At 40.3% G+C, this 17939-nt stretch overlaps 1 protein-coding gene across 1 annotated transcript in view; it reads right to left on the reverse strand.

Annotated features, from left to right (window-relative positions):
* Positions 1-13381, reverse strand: part of LOC106417003 — a 33226-nt gene extending 19845 nt beyond the window's left edge. The window contains exon 1 of the mRNA XM_013857868.1: positions 13338-13381. Within this exon, the coding sequence (XP_013713322.1) occupies positions 13338-13381 (44 nt within the window). The remainder of the gene's footprint in view (positions 1-13337) is intronic.
* Between the last annotated feature and the right edge of the window lie 4558 nt (positions 13382-17939).

Here is a 17939-nt window from a genome sequence, read left to right on the forward strand (position 1 = left end):
ATCCGTGTTAAGATAGCTGATAGTCATAGAAAACGTAAAACCAGTTACGTTTACTTTCAAAGGTTTTTTCGTAAGACTTGGTATGATTGTACGAAGGATTTTTCGTGTAAGTAATGGGGACCGGTTTTACGAAGATTGTAAATCGGTGATATGTATACACATGTCAAAGTAGCGTTGTTTCTACGGGTTTTACGAGAAACATTTCTGTTGTGATTTCGATCTTAGGTGAAAGTTTCTTGGAGTTACTCATGGAGCGTTACCAAAGTTTATTTCACTACGATCTAGTCGCAGAACGTTTTTCATTGGTTTTTTTAGAGGATTCTCATGACACATTCGTTTCTGGAACGAATTGGTCAACCAGAGGTAGATCTAGCCAATGATCCGGAAGAAAGTGTTCCCTTTAATGTGCTCGATGCTACATTTATTCTCGAGTTGTCTTCGTCACAAATGTTCTCGATGCTTTTCCGTGACTCACTTAGTTCAATGGAAACTGAAACAAATGCTTTGATTCTACATTTATTCTCGAGTTTTATTCGTCACAAATGTTCTCGATGCTTTTCCATGACTCACTTGGTTCAAGGGAAACTGAAAGAAATGCTTTGATGCTTGAAGATTTCTCGTAGAAAGTTATATACGAAAATGGCTTTATAAAGCCGGTCAGAGCTTCAAGACTTTGGCTAATCGCCGAGTTTCAGTTTGATATTGTTGCAGGTTTTCTATACGCATGATTGCGACAAGAAATGTTGTATAGTCTTTTGAGATATGTTCATGATCGTCTGGATATGTTGCTAGCGTTGAGACGAATTTTAGGTTGTCGTTTGCTTTTTTTGGGGACGATTTATGGAGGCATCGTATTGACTAAATGTTTTTCTGCCTATTGTTGCGAGAGTTTGCTTTGACGAAAGTGTTTTCTTGATGTCAAGGAAAAAGTTTTTGAAGTTTGGGAATATACGAGTATAGTATATGTACCTACTCTCCCCCCCCCCCTTTTTTTACGAAAGAAAACGGTTGAACTGATACTTTGAAGGGTTGTGTACGTTTCTTCTTCCGAGAATTGGAATGATTTACAGTCTTGGTCGATTTAAAGACGGCGCTGGGGCTGTGAATTGGATGTTGATGATACCACTCAAATTACCCTAAGGAGTGAATTACTCTCTCAAATAAGAGGTTCAGTTGCAGTACTTAGGGATCAAATCCACAAAGAGCTAGGGAACCTATTAAATCTAGTCAAATTATTAATTCTAAATGTTTGTTGTTTTATGGTTTAAAAGTAAATAGCAATCCTAATTGAGCAAGCTATTGCTCGACTAACAAGATGATTGGCGGTGTAACTTATTGGAAGATATTAGATGCAAGGTTTCTATTCAGGTGTTGGAGATTATAATCGTATAGATGCCTAACAGTTGCATGCATGATATATTATAGCTCAACTCCTTAATCACAGTGATCAGCGATGGCAATGTTTCACTGGTTAACTAACTAGATCTTGGATCTCAACTGTCGTCTTTTGATCACAAGAAAGTGTCGATCGATGATCCTATAGGGATATCGATCGATACACCTTTCGCAATATCGATCGATTGTTAGAAGATAATATCGATCGATGCTTCTAGCTAAGCCCTAGGCGCAGGTTGATAATGCTCACTAGTCTCCTAGATCAGCGGTTAGCATCTCTCTAGCAGTCCTAGCATGACAGATTAGATTCAGGACATGATGGTCAAGGATGCTTGACTCATGCTAATTCCTAGGTTCATGTTCTAGTTAGCTAAAACAAGCAATAATGAACAATCAATCAATGAATATCACAACTTAGCAAATCTATAGTTGAGGCTAATCCCTCTAACCTATTTAACCATGAATCTAACAAGTGAACTACTCAGACATAGCTAAGCAATTCATGACACAAAATATAGATAAAAACTGCATAAAACAGAATAGATGAATCAATGGAGTTCCAATCACAAATCTCTCTATGATTTTCTCTCCTAAAACTCTCTGCTGAAAATAAGAATACAATAGTGGCCAAAAATTCCCTTGCCTCCTAACACTTAGGCAAGTATATAACTATTAGGTTAAAAACTCGTCAGGGGTAATCTTGTAATTTGGTGAAGCCTTGGGTTTAAAGTCGGCTGGAACCAAGTCGCACATCTCGCGTCTCGACATCGATCGATGGTACAGGATGTACATCGATCGATCATAATCTTCAATCGTCTAGGCTTCTCTTCTGTATCGATCGACAGCACTGGATGTGCGTCGAACAATTGCCTCTTCTTCGTATCGACCTCTAATGGTCAGCTCGGATGAAATCTCTTTTAAGCTCCTAAATGCTCCATAATCATCACTTTACTCTAAGATACTTCTGAACCTGAAAACATACCTAATAGGATAGAATATATAATATATAGATAGAAAAATACTTATATACCATGGATGAAAATTGGTCAAATCCATGGTATATCAGTTGACGACTTGGGATATGTCGACTTTAAGAAAATCGCTAGAAACAAATCGGTTTTAAGACAACATTCGTGTCTCTAGTTCTTTCTTTCTTTAGGAAGTGATCTGAATATGCGTGGCGATTGTTTCTCGATTTTCAGAGAGTTTAGATCGTTTTGCAAGATCTGCCTGAACAGTCATGGAACAATATACCGGGACAGGAAAAATCGCCTAAGACTTAGTTCGCTAGACTATCCACTTAGGTTTTAAGTTCCCTAAAGTTCTACGGCAGTCTCAAAGGCGTTTCTATTTCTTAGTAATTTCCTACGAAAATTCCAAGCCTGGTTTCAAGTCGGAAATACCTTAGTTCTCTCAAAAATTCGGGTTAGCCTCTTCTCTGTTTTGCTTGCTCATTTGCCCTTACTCTTTTCGTGTCTGTCTGCCCATTTCGAATAGCATGAATATTGTTTCTTCCTGTACTTCTCTGCTTTCCTGGCCATGTTTAGGCTGCTGCCAATATTTGCGGTTTTCGTGATCCATGTTTCAATCTTAGTATCATTAGATTTACGAAAATGAATGAGCATCTCGTCGAAAACTTTTCTACCGTTTAGGAATAGCCAGCGATGATCAAGAGGTGCCAAGGATGATCAGGAAGACTTGCCTGGTGATGTGATTTTGGCGACAGATCGAGGCGCGAAAGGAAGGATGGTGAGACCGTGGAGAAAGGCGGATGGGCGAATTTTGATTCTCGGATTTCGCTCCATCTCTTTCCTTATCGGAGATTCTTTTTCTACGATTGTTGTTAGATTTTCGAAAGTTGTCAAATGTTGCCAACTTTAGTTTTACGAAAGTTTTTCGAAAAATGATATCGAGTTTAATTTTACGAAAGTTATTCCGCAAAATGTTATCGATTTTAATTTTACGAAAGTTGTTTCGTTAAAGGTTATCGAGCTTAATTTTTGCAAATGTTATTTCAGAAGATGTTGTCGAGCATAATTTTACAAGATTTGTTACGTAAAGAAGTTTTCAAGTTTTGGATGTACGAGAGCCGTGAGGAGGTTAATTATTGCAACCAAACTTAATCAGAAGTTTTTCTCATATCCGTGGGATTGATCCGTGGAAGTTTTGAGTAGTTTTTTCCGAAGTAAGATTTAGGTGACAAACATCGACAACTCGCGGAATTTATTACTATGGAAGTGATACTTGAATTCTTATGAAACCTTAGGCTTCAGAAAACGTATTAGCGTTGGAGATACGATCTCCCGTTTTGCTTTATTTAGTCTTCGTCAGCCGTTTTAGGTTTCAAGTGATTCTATAGAAATTATCTTCGTTTCTCTGAAAGTTATTTGGAAGAAGTACAGCCGTTGAGTTTTCATAACCGATTTGCTGCGCTTCCTTTTTCTACGATAAATCTAGGGTTTTTCCAAAAGATATTCAGAAGAAGTACAGCGGTGAGTTATGTGCCTGATTTGATGTGCTTCCTTTTTTCCGCGCCTAACCTAGGGGTTTTCCGCAAGATAGTCGGAAGAAGTACATCGGCGAGTTATGTACCCGATTTGATGTGCTTTTTTTTCCGCGATTAACCAAGGGATTTTCTACAGTTTCAGGGAGAGGAAGTTTTACTTTTCCGAAAAGTTTTTGGAAAACGTGTTTTGGTAAAACCCTTACACGTTGAGATTTCTTTAGTTCGGTAATGAGCCAAACTTATGGGGTTTGATAAGATTTATCGTTTCCCTTTATGTTTATAAAAAGAAATCGCGAGCTCGTTTCATTGAACTTCCTGTGGCGAAAGGTCGCGGAAAGGTTTTTGATTTTCTCAAGAACTGTGGCGCTTGCGTAAGCGTTGGCCATAGGCAAAGTGGCAGCTGGAGTTGTCTTACCAGCGTTGTTGCGAACTGCGATTTTATCTTTCGTATTTCCAGACATTGTTTTGATCAAGGTTTTTACGACTATGAGTTAGGGTAATCCGTATCCCCCTCCTTCTAGCGCCAAACTGTGGGAACCGAAATTCGCACTGTCGATTTCCGTTTAAATAATGAAAGTTAGGAAAACCCTAATTTCCCAGAGGTTCCAGATATCTGCTAAACCACACGCCAAGCAATCAGAACACGAAATAAAGACGAGAAAAATAAGAAATCGAAAAGAGAGCAAAATAGATCTTATTCCAAATCCGCGTTTGAGCGTTACAACAAGATAAGAGCCTGGGCTACGAGAGCTGTCGGCGAGATTCGTAGTTCTAAAACCCTAAGACTGCAAAGACCTAATTGTGTCGCAGCTCGAATAACAAAAACGGAAAGTTGCCTAAAATTGCTCTAAGTGCTAAGTTTTCTCTGGAAAAGTTCTCCCCTTGTGCCTCTCGCCTAGGACTCCTTATATACTCCTCCAAGGTCGGTTTTAGCTTTTCCCTTCCTGCCCTTATGCCGTCTTAAGTGAAAAATTGAGATATTCCATTTTTTCTGATATTCACGTTTATCCGCGGAAACTTAACATTTTTCTGCGGAAACTTATCTTTATATTTGTTTTTATAGTAAAAACATCAACCGTCATAATATCTATGAGCTATTCTTAAAGAATCGTAGGTGGGCTTGTAGTCGCGTTTTAGACCTCGTTAGGCCGTCTTTCGACATGAAACGTGTGTTACGATTTTGTTTTCGACAAAAAAAAGTTCTTGCGGTTTTTATCGTAAAGTTTCAACGGTAAATTTGATCGGAATGATGTGAGAAATGATATGGCTGCGGTACATGGGAGCTAGCATTGACGAACAGACGAGAATGCACGGATTTGGGTCGTACAAGTTGATCGATGTCTGAGATAGTTTGGTCGCTACGTAGCGACCTGGTCCGCGCTGGATCAGTCGCTACGTAGCGACCGAACAAAAGGTTTGGTCGGCCGCTACGTAGTGACCGACCGAATGGCTTGGTCGGTCGCTACGTCGCGACCGACACGTTCCCGGGTCGGTCGCTACGTAGCGACTGGCTCGTTTGCGGACCGGTCGCTATGTAGCGACCTTGTCCGGATTTTTATCTGACGTTTCATGAACGCGTTCTCGGACTATTGGTGTTTAGTTTCAACGAATTAACCGAGATTAGTGGAATATTTTACCGCAAAGTTCTTCGTAAAGATCTCTTTACGAAGATTTCTTTTCGTAAAAAAGTTCATGCTGATTTTTACAGGGACTTTCAGACATTGATTCCATCGTGACCGATTTTGACCCCAACAAACAATTGATATAAATTTTGGTGTTTTCATTTTTAAATAGATTAGAGAGAGGTTAGAGAGTTTTAGAGTGAGAAACATTATATTTTTGTTGCGGCAATTTGAGAGGAAGAAAGAGAATATATAAATTTTCTTTTTATTGTGAGACAAAAGTTTCCAATTAGGTTAAATAATTTCGATTCAGAAGACTTTCTGTGAAGTCTTCTAACTTAATTTACTATTCGCTCAGAAGACTTCTTCTCTAGAAGTCTTCTAGTGCATTATTTGTTTGAAAATTTAACTAACCAAATCCATAAAATCAAATAACTAATTAAACATAAATAAACGATGTTTCAAAAAAAAAGTGTTTCAAAATTAAACATAAACAAACTCTTCATTAAACTTAAAATCAAATTTTAAAATATGTAATATACACAAAACTAAACACATACTCCCTCTGTTCCTTAATATTACATATTCTAGGAAAAAAAATTGTTTTAAAAAGATCCATTTTTTACATTTTCAAGACATGTTTTATTAACTAATTGCAAATTTCAAAAAACTTAATTGCACTTACTGAATTGCTATTGGCTTAAAATTATGAAACAAAGATAAACACAATAAAAAACAGAGGGAGTATATGTCAATTTTAATTTTTTTTTTTGTTGTTGGAGTCGTCGTCTTTGTAGAAATCGATTGGGAAACGGAGAAGATGAGGAACCGAGAGAAAAGAAAAAAGAAAGAAAACAAAAAAGAAAAAATAAATTCAGAAATTTTGTATGCTCGACACGTGGTTGAAAAACCCAAACGATTCCTAAAATCCCTAGTTAAGGATCGGTAACACCCCTTTTATTCTGTTTTGATTTAATTAAATGGGTTATTTATTTTAAAAACCCACTTAAGTGTCAGCGATAATCTTGGTCTAAGTGTTTTAATATATATTTACTACAATATAGAGTCTATTTAGAGTATTTACAGGTTCAGAGATGATTTGGAGGAAAGTGGTGATTTTGGTGTCTTTTGGAGCCTTTTGAGTGCAGAACTCCACATACGTGTCAGATGTTTAATTATTGATGGAGACCTTACCACCATTAGATTGAGCCAATATTTTGACACAAGATAGAGCTTTTAGTTAGCTTTCCAATTCCACCTGTCTGCGGTCAATCAGCATCCTGTAGCAGAGGTTATGCCCATTTTACTGAATAGTGGTCAGTCTGCCTCGCGAGAGGAAGCTGTTGAGGAGATGAAGGACTGTCGATCGACGGTGCACCCTTGCCATAGATCGACAGTGATGCCAGAACGTGGGCCAAGAATATTTCAAGACCTATTGAAGCCTAGAAGCCACACAAAGTTATCAAAATGCCCATGGACGACCATAAACCCTATTTATATATTTCTAAGCCATTGTTGACGGCTACAAACTTTCTATTATCATATTCTATTGTTTTATCTTAGGTTTGGAGAGAAGATCAACTCTGCTTCAGATATTAATTGGAACTCCTTTGGTTTTATCATTGATTTCTTTATCTATTATTTAGACTATGATTTGTGTTATTGATTCTATGTCTGAGTAATCATCTTGTTAGGTTTAGGGATTTCATGAGCTTAACGTCAAACTAATAATCAATTAGCATTGCTAGATTATCTATAGATCTCTACACCAGGGTGATTTGTAATACTAGGATCTGGAATAGTTATAATAGCACGACAGTGTGACTAATTGTTTGAACCTAGAATCATAGGATAGTTGAGAGGCACGAAAGTGCAATCAATTAACGGAACCAGAACTCTGCTGGATTTTATATTTTAGGCGCATACGAGAGTTGGTCAAGGAATCTAAGTGAACTTAATTGATTAGGTTGTTAATGCTTGTCTGAGGAAGCAACGATCGACGCTCAGGCCATAGCATCGATCGACGCTCGCTCCAAGTCAATAACCGACAACTGAGACTGGACTTAGACATCTGATTAGCATTTGCATGCGAAAGTTGGATTGCTTACTTATTAAAATCGAGTTCTAGAATTGAATCTATAAACCATTAGCATCTGAAAGACTATGGATTTGACCCATTTTCATCCATAGTTTATAGGTGTTTTTACTAATAATTATTATATTATAGAGTATATTTATTATATTTATAAGATCAGTAGTGTTTTGGAGATAAGTGATGATTTTGGAGTATTTTGGAGATATTTGGAGCAAGCACCCGAGATGGCCATCGAGCTCGACCATCGGTCGATATTCGAGAGAAAGAATCGATCGATACGCATGTCTTGGTATCGATCGACAGCGAAGCGCTCAGAAAGCCCGTTTGGTCACAGCCAACTTGAAGCCCAAGACTTCAACATTTTACAAGATTACCCCTGGCGAGTTTTACCCTAATTATATAAGCTTTGCCACCATGTTAGAGGCAAAGTGTGCTTTTAATGTTTTACTATTTTCACAGCAAAGGTTTTAGGATTTTGATAGATTGGAAAGAAGATCCAAAGTTATAATTCGTGATTGGAACTCCATTAATATCTATTTACTATTCTAATGAAGTTTTCATACTTAACCGCTGTTATGAATTGCTTAGCCATGTCTGAGTAGTTCTATTGTTAGATTTTAGGGTTTAAATAGGTTAGGAAGGATTAGCCCAAGCTATAGATTGCTGAGTTATGATAATCATCTTTAGAATTGTTCATTAATGCATGTGTCTAGATTAGCTACCTAGAACCTACCCTTGGATCGATCGACATTCCATCCCGGACGTCGATCGATACTGAGCCGCGAGACATGGTTGCGCCTTTGATACTTGTACGCGATAACAATGGGGACCTGCATGACCAGGAGGATCATCTGCGTAATGCAGCAGGTCAGAGGATAGATGCTCAGGGGGCTGCAATCCCTGACCTAATGCTACTGCTACAGGTACTACTTTACCTGTAGATGAGCCTGCGCAACCCAAAACGTTGGCTGACTACAACCGTCCAGATCAAATACTACACCAACAGATCAGCCATCCTTCGTCCCACTATTCTGAGGAATTTTGAGTTGAAAGCGCAGTACTACACACTTGTGGGACAGCTACCCTACCATGGATTATCCCACGAGCATCCTATGGACCATCTGGAGAGGTTCGAGGATCTGATTTCTGCTATTAGAGTCGAGGGAGTCTCTGAGGACTACCTGTTATGCAAGCTCTTCAGATATTCACTTGATGGAGAAGCTCTGCATTGCCTCAAGCAGTTACAACCAGGATCTCTTAAATCCTAGAGCGAAATCAAGAATGCATTCTTATGCAATTTCTTTGATGAAGCGCGTGCTGAAGACTTGAGGAGCAAGATTGCTATATTCACTCAGGAGCCTGCAGAATCATTCAGAGGATCTATGATCAGATTCAAGTCTTACCAGAGAGATTGTCCACACCATGGATTCAGTGAAGTACAACTGCTAGTACTTTCTACAGAGGCATCGCGGTGCAGTACCAGATGGCTCTTGATGCTTCCAGCAATGGAAACTTCTACACCAGGAATCTAGAGGAGACAGTCAAGGTTATTGAAAACCTAGCATCCAGCAACAGCACCAAGAACACTGATTTTGAGAGGAAAAGATCTACCACCTTCCTTGAGAATGATCAGATCGATGAGGTGAAGGTAAAGCTGGATAGTAGCAGGTTAGCTTTGTTGAAGATGCAGAAGCAGTAGAGGGGAGAGCAGAGGAAGTAGAGGTGAACTACATTGGTGGAACTAGATTCAAAGGTTCTGGAAACCAGGGTGGAAACAGAAACTCCTATGGAAATATGAGTAATTTCAACCAAAATTCACAGTACCAGAAACCCTACAACAACAGCTACAACAACAACATGAATTATGGAAGTTCCTACTACCAGAAGCCACCACCGCCTACTCAAGAGAGCATGATTGAAGAGATGCTCGATAGGGTTCTTGAGGCATAGCAGAGAATGACAGTGGACTTCAGTGGGAAGATAGATTCTGTCTACACCAACCTGAACACAAAGTTTGAGACTTTGAGCACTCATGTGAAGAAGATGGAGATGCAGGTTGTGCAGACAGGAGAGGCTGCTACGAGGCAGGAATTCTCGACAAGAGGAGTAGGGGATGATGTGATGAAACACCATGTGAATGCCATCATTGAGGATGACTTTTGGCAAGTGGTGAAGGAAGAGAAGCTGCAAGAAGGAGATTTCGAGGTAGAAAGTTTGATGAGTTTCGGTGGATCGCAATGGTGTCGATCGACGCCAGACCTCGAACATCGATCGACATACGCCAGTCCAAATCGATCGACAGGAACTCCAGAGCATCTATCAACGACGACTACAGTGTCAACCGCGTCTTGCAATGCCGTGCAGATTCTAACTCACGAGGAGTTCACAGCAAAACACCCAAATCTGCCCAGCCCTGTTAACGTCAGAATCGATCGACATGCCAACAGCAACATCGATCGACACTCAGAGGCCAACATCGATCGACAACCTCCAGCGCCTATCGACTGACGAGCCCCTATTACCTACCGAGTGCAGATGCCAAAGATAGATGTTGCACGACTTAACGCACTCAGGCCCAAACCCAAACCTTCAGAATACCCACCAGCGCCCGTCAGGACACCTTCAGATGATGGAGAGGATCCTATGGAAGAGTATAGGGTTCCTACTGTAAGAATCCTAAGAAGAAGAAAGGAAAAAGTGGCAAAACATCTGAAGAGGGGGGCTAATTAAAAAGAAAAGGAAAATTTCTGAAAGAGAGTCGTCAGGATTCCTCTACATAAGCCATTCGAGGAGGCTTATTATACCCACAGATTGTGGATGTTATTCAGAGAAACCATAGAGAAAGAAGAAGACATCAGGAGAAAGTTCTGTGAAACTAGAGAAAAGATGAGGATGAGGATTACATTGAAGAAGAAGAGTGATCCTGGGCAATTTGCAATACCATGCACGGTGAAGGGTATTGAATTCCCACATGCCTTGTGCGACACAAAAGCATCAGTCAGCTTCCTACCTAGGGTTATGGCAGACTATCTAGGTCTGCAGGTGGAGCCTTCACATGAATTGTTCACTTTTGTGGATTGTTCCCAGAGGAACTCAGGAGGAATTGTGAGAGACTTAGAGGTGCAGATTGGTAATGCCTAAGTTCCAGTTGATTTCCATGTCTTGGACATTAAGTTAAACTGGAACTCTTCTCTACTACTTGGGAGAGCTTTCTTGTCAACAGTGGGAGCAGTGTGCAACTTGCAAACCAACCAGTTGTGTCTAACACTCATCGATCATAATGCCTACTACGACCCTATCCCAGTCAAGAAGCCACATACGATCTCCAAAAGAAACAATGATCCAGGAATCATTGCAGCTTGCCACTGTGGAGCCGAGTACGATCGACACTCATCCCATTGCATCGATCGACAGCGGCCACCCAATATTGACTGACGTAGAAGGAGACAAATCGGTCGACACTTGTCCAGATGAGTGGGAGAACGACTACTACAACCCCACAATTGCCGCTTACACCAGACAGAATATACATACAGACGAGTATGATGAAGACTATTAGGAGGAACGAGTTACTGAGTACAGAGCCATCCTTGATGAGGAAGATAAACTCTTACATCATTCCTCTTGGACAAGAAATGCACCATCGATCGACACTCAATCTCATCAACGATGCCGAAAGCGAGCATCGACCGACGCTGCCTACTACAAATCGATCGACACTGAAGTGCACCATGCACAAGAAGGTGACTACTCGATTGGTAGTTGGGCAGATGAACACCACCACGAAAGCTTTGCAGTAGAAACAACAACCTACGCACCATGAGCAGATAAATTACAAGACAGTTTCACAGACGAGGAGCTGCTTAACATGCAAAGACGCGATGAAACAGATCAGATTCAAGCAGAAGCTGCTTGGGAAAAAAGTCGTTTCAGCCATCCGATCGACAGGGAAATCCGTTCATCGATCGACACTCGTCATCAACAATCGATCGACACTCATCATCAACAATCGATCGACAACAACAATGCAACATCGATTGATAACCGTCCAATACTGAAAACCACTGTAAGCGAAAAAGATAAATTAGATAACCAGTATCTAACTCCTGATGAATTTGGTATTTTCAGGGACCCTGATGGCTACACAAAAGCAATAGACGGCCGCACACTACACATATCTCGAGAAGATATCTTAGATATCCTTCAGACAGCCAATGGAGCAGACAATCTGTTCATGCATCAATGCAGCAATCCAGAACAGAAGGCTACAAAGGAGTTCTATGACACAGCTGGTGGCATAGACAACGGCTTCATACAACGATCTCGCCATACAACTAAACCATCGATCGACGTTGACGTCCCAACATAGATCGACAGACAGCGAGAATTCGGCAGAAGACACGCAAGAGATCTAGATGGACGCAGGAAATTCAACTGGGAAGAGAAAGATGAGTATGGAGTCTATAGAGATGATCGGAGACACGCCAGAGATCTAGATGGACGCACCATTCCTGTTCACAACAAGGATATCAGAAGACTTCTGGAAAGAGCTTCAAGAGATGAGCCAACCTACATTTGTCTTCCTGAACATGCTAGCTCATTCACACAGACAAAATTGGTACCATAGATCTACACCAAGGAAAAAATCAATGAGATATTCTGTGGAGTCTGTGGTGAACATGAGAGGAACAAAGAAGCTTTCCAGATGAAGCTTGATGGTGTCTACAATCCATTGAATGATAGTATCAGTTGGCTAACTACTTGCATAGAGGAGATGAAGCAAAACATAGCCAGAATTCAGCACGCGACCGACGTTACTCGACCTCCATCGATCGACAGCAGACTACCTCCATCGATCGACAGACATCATCGCACATCGATCGACAACCGCTTGACAGCATCGATCGACGGCAGTCCGCCACGCCCACATACGATGAAGTCTCAACCAGATTTCCACACCAGAGAAGAGATAGATCACTTGGTAGAAGGAATCTATAGAGCTCTGGAAACTACAGAGGAGAGGCTTGATGGGAGATGTGATGACCTCTATTTCCCAATGGATCTTAGCATTAGTGCTTTGACCTCCAAGGTTGAAGCTATACAAGGGGAGCTGGTGGAGATTCAGAGTTACATTGCCCGTCGACCAGAAGCAGCACTATCGATCGACAGACGCAACAACATATTGACCGGCATTCACCATCGAACATCGGTCGACAACGCTACGAACTGAGACCGGCTAGTACCAAAGATGACATCCGACTTGTCCAACACACATTACCGTAGAGAGGATATCTCAGATGACACTTACACCACACTTACCAGACATCAGTTCAACCATGAGAGTCTTGGTGAAAGATTGCAGAGAATTGAAAACACAACTGCAACAATGAAAGATAAATGGCAGAGAGGGGATGAAGCAATGAGAGACTTCACTGGTACATGGTTCAATAAGCGCAAAGAAGAGATGGATACTTGTTTTCCAACAAGTCCTAGTTCTCAACACTACTAGCCAAATCACCTACAAAGTCAAGCTAAATGACTATAACAAAGCACTGAGTGGGAAGAAACCCACTATTAGTTAATATTTATTAAGTTTATATTGATCTATTATTTATGTTGGTTTTTAATTATTACAAGTCATAAAAAAAAGAACCGAGTAGACGATTGCCATCAGTATCGACCGACGCGAAATAGTCGACATCGATCGACATTGCATTACCTGCGTCTACCGATTTCAAAATCCTTACATCGGTCGACATTCATTCCGGGTATGTATATCGTTCTTACTTGTTACATTGAGTCCTTATGATTTATTTCTAACCATAACTCCGACTGAATTTACACTGGGGACAGTGTAGTTTAAGTCTGGGGGGAGGTATACTGATATTTATTTATTTATTAGTCTTATTAAAATGTTTTCAAAATTAAGTTATTATTGAGTCAAGAAGGGGATTATGAACTTATAGATTTTGCGAGAGATCTAAACACTCTTTAGCACCATTCTAGACTTACTGATTGCAGATAGTACTAAAGATACTAAAGTGGATCAACCTGTCAACTATCCACTCTTGCTTAGATTGTTTTGAAGGAACCAAAGCTGTCCTCCAACACTAAACTTGACACAACTGCTTGTCTTGGGGCTTGGTATACATGGGATCGGATTCTTCAAACAAGTCTGGAAGGTAAAGCCTTGTGTATATAGATTTATCACCCTATCTCTCTCTATTTTCGAAATATAGATTATATATAGAAAAAATATATATATATATATTTATTTATTTATAATATATATATATATATAGATTTATTAGGAAGGAATTCGAACAGCACTTGGTGGCTACAACCATTAAGGCTTGCTTCATAAGAATTTCATAGGTAAAGGATTAGAACATGATTTGGTGGCTACAACCATTAAGGCTTGCTTCACAGATAATCCTAGGATATAGGTCAAAAAGAAATGAACAGGACTTGGTGGCAACCACCATTAAGGCTTGACTTGATTCATAGAAGCCTGTCCAATCTTGCATATAAGCAGATTTTGACCAAGAGAGAAAATTAGTAGAGAGAGAGGATAGGAACAAATGTTTACCTGCAGGTCTAAATACTTGTTTGAGAATCCTTGCATCCTGTGATCGATACTCCCAAGGTAAAGCCTTCACTTTTATTTATGCTAAGAAATGAGGTTGGTAGAGGGGAATGAAAGACGAGATTTGCTAAGTTGTTGGCTAGATGAATTTGGTTGTTAAGCTAGGATATAGTATAATGTGGTTTTGTGATTAGGACTTCTTAGATGTGGATCGCAATATTGTAGAGGTGATGATTCTAAGTTAATAGACAAGTCAATACATGCGAGAGCTGATTGACTTGTTTATCAAAGTAGTTGAGCTTTACATTATCATGCATGCAACTCATTACGCATCTGTAGGATTATAATCCCAATTTTCCTGAATAAAAACCCTAAGTCTAGCTATTTTCTTTTTAAGCACCAAAACCTAAACCAAGCTATTGAACAAACTCTTATTCAATATAAAACTGCAATTAACATTTAAAACTCTAAAACCATCTTGTTTAGCAAATCTTATTAGATTTCTTAGGTTCCCAAGCTCCCTGTGAATTCGATCCCTAAGTAGTACTTAGTAAGTACTACAACTCGACCTCTTATTTGAGAGAGTATAAATCACTCCTTAGGGTAATTTGAGTGGTATCAGAATCCTTGAATTGTAGTTTTGAATATCTTGATTGATAAATTCCAAGGTCTAGCTATTTCTCCTAATTGTTTACAACCTCAATCAACCGATCGAACAACTACTTTGTTCGCCTTGCTTTCATTCATTTACTGCTTTATAAACTGTTTGTCTAGCTTAATCTTGATTTAGATAGTCTATTGTGTGCCCTAGCTCTCTGTGGATTCGATCCCTAAGTATTACAATTGAACCTCTTATTTGAGAGAGTAAAATCACTCCTTAAGGTAATTTGAGTAATATCAAATTTGGCGCCATTGCCGGAGAGCAAGGATTCGCCATTAGACTTGATTAATAGGTTTAGTCTAGGTTTTATTTACTGTCATAGTTACTTACATAAAAAATTTCCTTGTCTTTTAGGTACATGCCTTTCAGTACCAGAAGCAGCAAGGAGAAATTACTTTTCTTCTCAGACCCAGCACGTTTGGAACGCTAGATCCGCAAAGAGAAATGCGCATCATCGATCAACACTACCTCTACTACGTCAATCGATACCACCTCTCCTATGTCGATCGACACTTATGACAGAGCGGCGATCGACAGTTCAACTCGAACATCGATCGATACCAATCTGCGAGCAGACATGGTCGCGACACTTGTGCTACAGAGGGATGAGAATGGAGACCTACATAACCTTGAAGGTCATATTTTTAATGTAACAGATCAGGAGATAGATGGACAAGGTACTGCAATCCTTGAGCCATCTACTGCCACTGAGGATTGTAAAGTTCCTCGTTAGAGAACGCCAACAGGTCTGCGATTCGACCTCTAGAAATCCAGGGATTTCAAATACACCCCACACACTTCTCTCATGTGGGGTCAGCACCCTTATTGTGGACTTCATGATAAAAATCCCTCGGATCATATTGAGACACTCGAAGACTTTTTGTCTGGCATCCAAGAGGATAAAGCAACCAAAGACTACATCATCTGCAAGCTGTTCAAATTTTCTCTCTCTGGGAATGCTAAAAAATGGCTGAGATGCCTACCACCAGGATCTCTCACTACATGGATTGATGTCACGACTGCGTTTATGACTGAATTTTTAGATGATGCAAGGGCTGAAGAGATGAGAGATAAAATTTGGACATTCTCTCAGGGACCTACAGAAGCTTTCAAAAGCTCTTGGGAGAGGTTTAGGGGATACCAAAGGGACTATCCACATCATGGTTTTACGGAGATTCAGTTGTTGAAAAATTTCTACAAGGGTATTGATGTGCGATATCATATGATGCTGGATACTGCAAGCGAAGGAAACTTCGAGACAAGGACCCCAGAGGAAGCTAAGAGACTGATTGAGACCTTGATGTCTATCAACAGTTCCAACAATCTGGATATGCACAGGAGAAAATCAGCTGCAATGGATAGTGACAAGATCGTTGAGGCTGAGATTGGTTCTGTACATGAAGTTTCATTGGTGGAACAAGATGTAGAAAAGGATGAGAATAAGGACCATATTCAGATGATGGAAAAGATCCTAAAAATTCAGCAGAAGACGAGTGCATACTTAAATCTGAGGTTGGATGTTCTCTACAAAGAGATGAATGGAAAATTTGAAACCTTAGATGCCCATGTCATGATGCTAGATGCCCAGGTTTCTCAGACTGCAGAAGCTGTGAAGAAGCAAGAAGCTCTGATTAAAGGGAAAGCTGTGGAAAATGAGAGGCACCAGGTTAATGCCATCTCAGATGATGACTTTGGGGAAGTGCTCGAGCAGGAGAAGCTGGAAGAAGATGCTTTCCTAGTCGAAAGCTCCATATCCATAGGCAGCTCGTATTGGTGTCGATCGACACTAACAACTGAGCATCAATCGACACCAACAGCTGAGCACCGATCGACATCATCAGACGAGCATCGATCGACACCACTTTTGGGATCGGACAAAACTGTTCCAATTCAGAGCCACTCAGATTTTGCCGCTCGACACCCACATCCTCCCACCCTAGCTTGAGTTAGTTGAGATGACGTCAATCGGCAACAACACGAAAAAATTGATCGACAACAACATGGAAGCGTCGATTGACAAAATCAGAAGAGCAGCGATCGACAACCATCAATGCCATACCAAGTACGTTTACCATATCTTGATGCATACTGCTTGAAGGCAACTCAAAATCCATCTCAGACATCAGTTTGCTTGAAGAAAACAGAGAACATAAGTCAGCAATCTGCAGAAGTACCAGAGCAAGAGCAATCAACCCTAGCTGAAACCTCTTTCGTTGAGAGTGTCGATCGACGACATCAACCAGGTATCGATCGACACCAAACATATGGATATGAACCTGCTATGGAAAGGCAGGCAACGAAAGAAGAAATTACAATTGAGAAGAGAGTGAAATCTAGGAAACCCTATATTCCCAAATATCTCAAGAGAGAAGTTAACAGTGGAACTTGATGGATTTCACAAGAGGGTGAAGAGGGTTCCTAAGGATATGCCTTTCGAAGATGCATATCATAAGTATAGACTTGGTAATTTCTTCAGAGAGAGCAGAGAGACTGATAAGGACATTGAGCTCCTATTCAACAAGGTCAACCGTAAGCCCAAGAGGACACTTAAGAAGGAACAAGATCCTGGAAAGTTCCTGATTCCATGCTCTATAGATAGCCACCATTTACCCAACGCCCTCTGAGATACTGGATCTGCAGTCAGCATCAAGGCGATAGACACTGTTGAGCTATTAGGACTAAAGATGGAACCTTCTAAAGATAGTCTCACTTTCGTGGATAACTCCCAAGCAAACTCAGCAGGCATGATCAAGAATGTTAAGGTGGATATAGGGGAATGCATTATCCCTATGGACTTTCATGCTGTGGATATCAAATCAGGCAAGACATCTTCACTTCTTTTTGGAAGAGCCTTCATGGCTACAGTGGGGGCATTTTGTGATCTTAGAGAAATAAGATGTGTCTGACTAATTTTGATGAAATTGTCTTCTAGATCCCATGGAAAAGAAGAAAAGTGAGGAGCTTATTTCATGTATAGAGATGTTTGAAGACCCAGGACCTATAGCTGATTCAAATCGCGAGCCTGCAATACCAGAATCAGCGTCGGTCGACATTAGAATTGCAGCATCGTACGA

This window comes from Brassica napus, chromosome C9 (genome assembly GCF_020379485.1).
Source record: "Brassica napus cultivar Da-Ae chromosome C9, Da-Ae, whole genome shotgun sequence".
Classification (NCBI taxonomy): Eukaryota; Viridiplantae; Streptophyta; class Magnoliopsida; order Brassicales; family Brassicaceae; genus Brassica; species Brassica napus.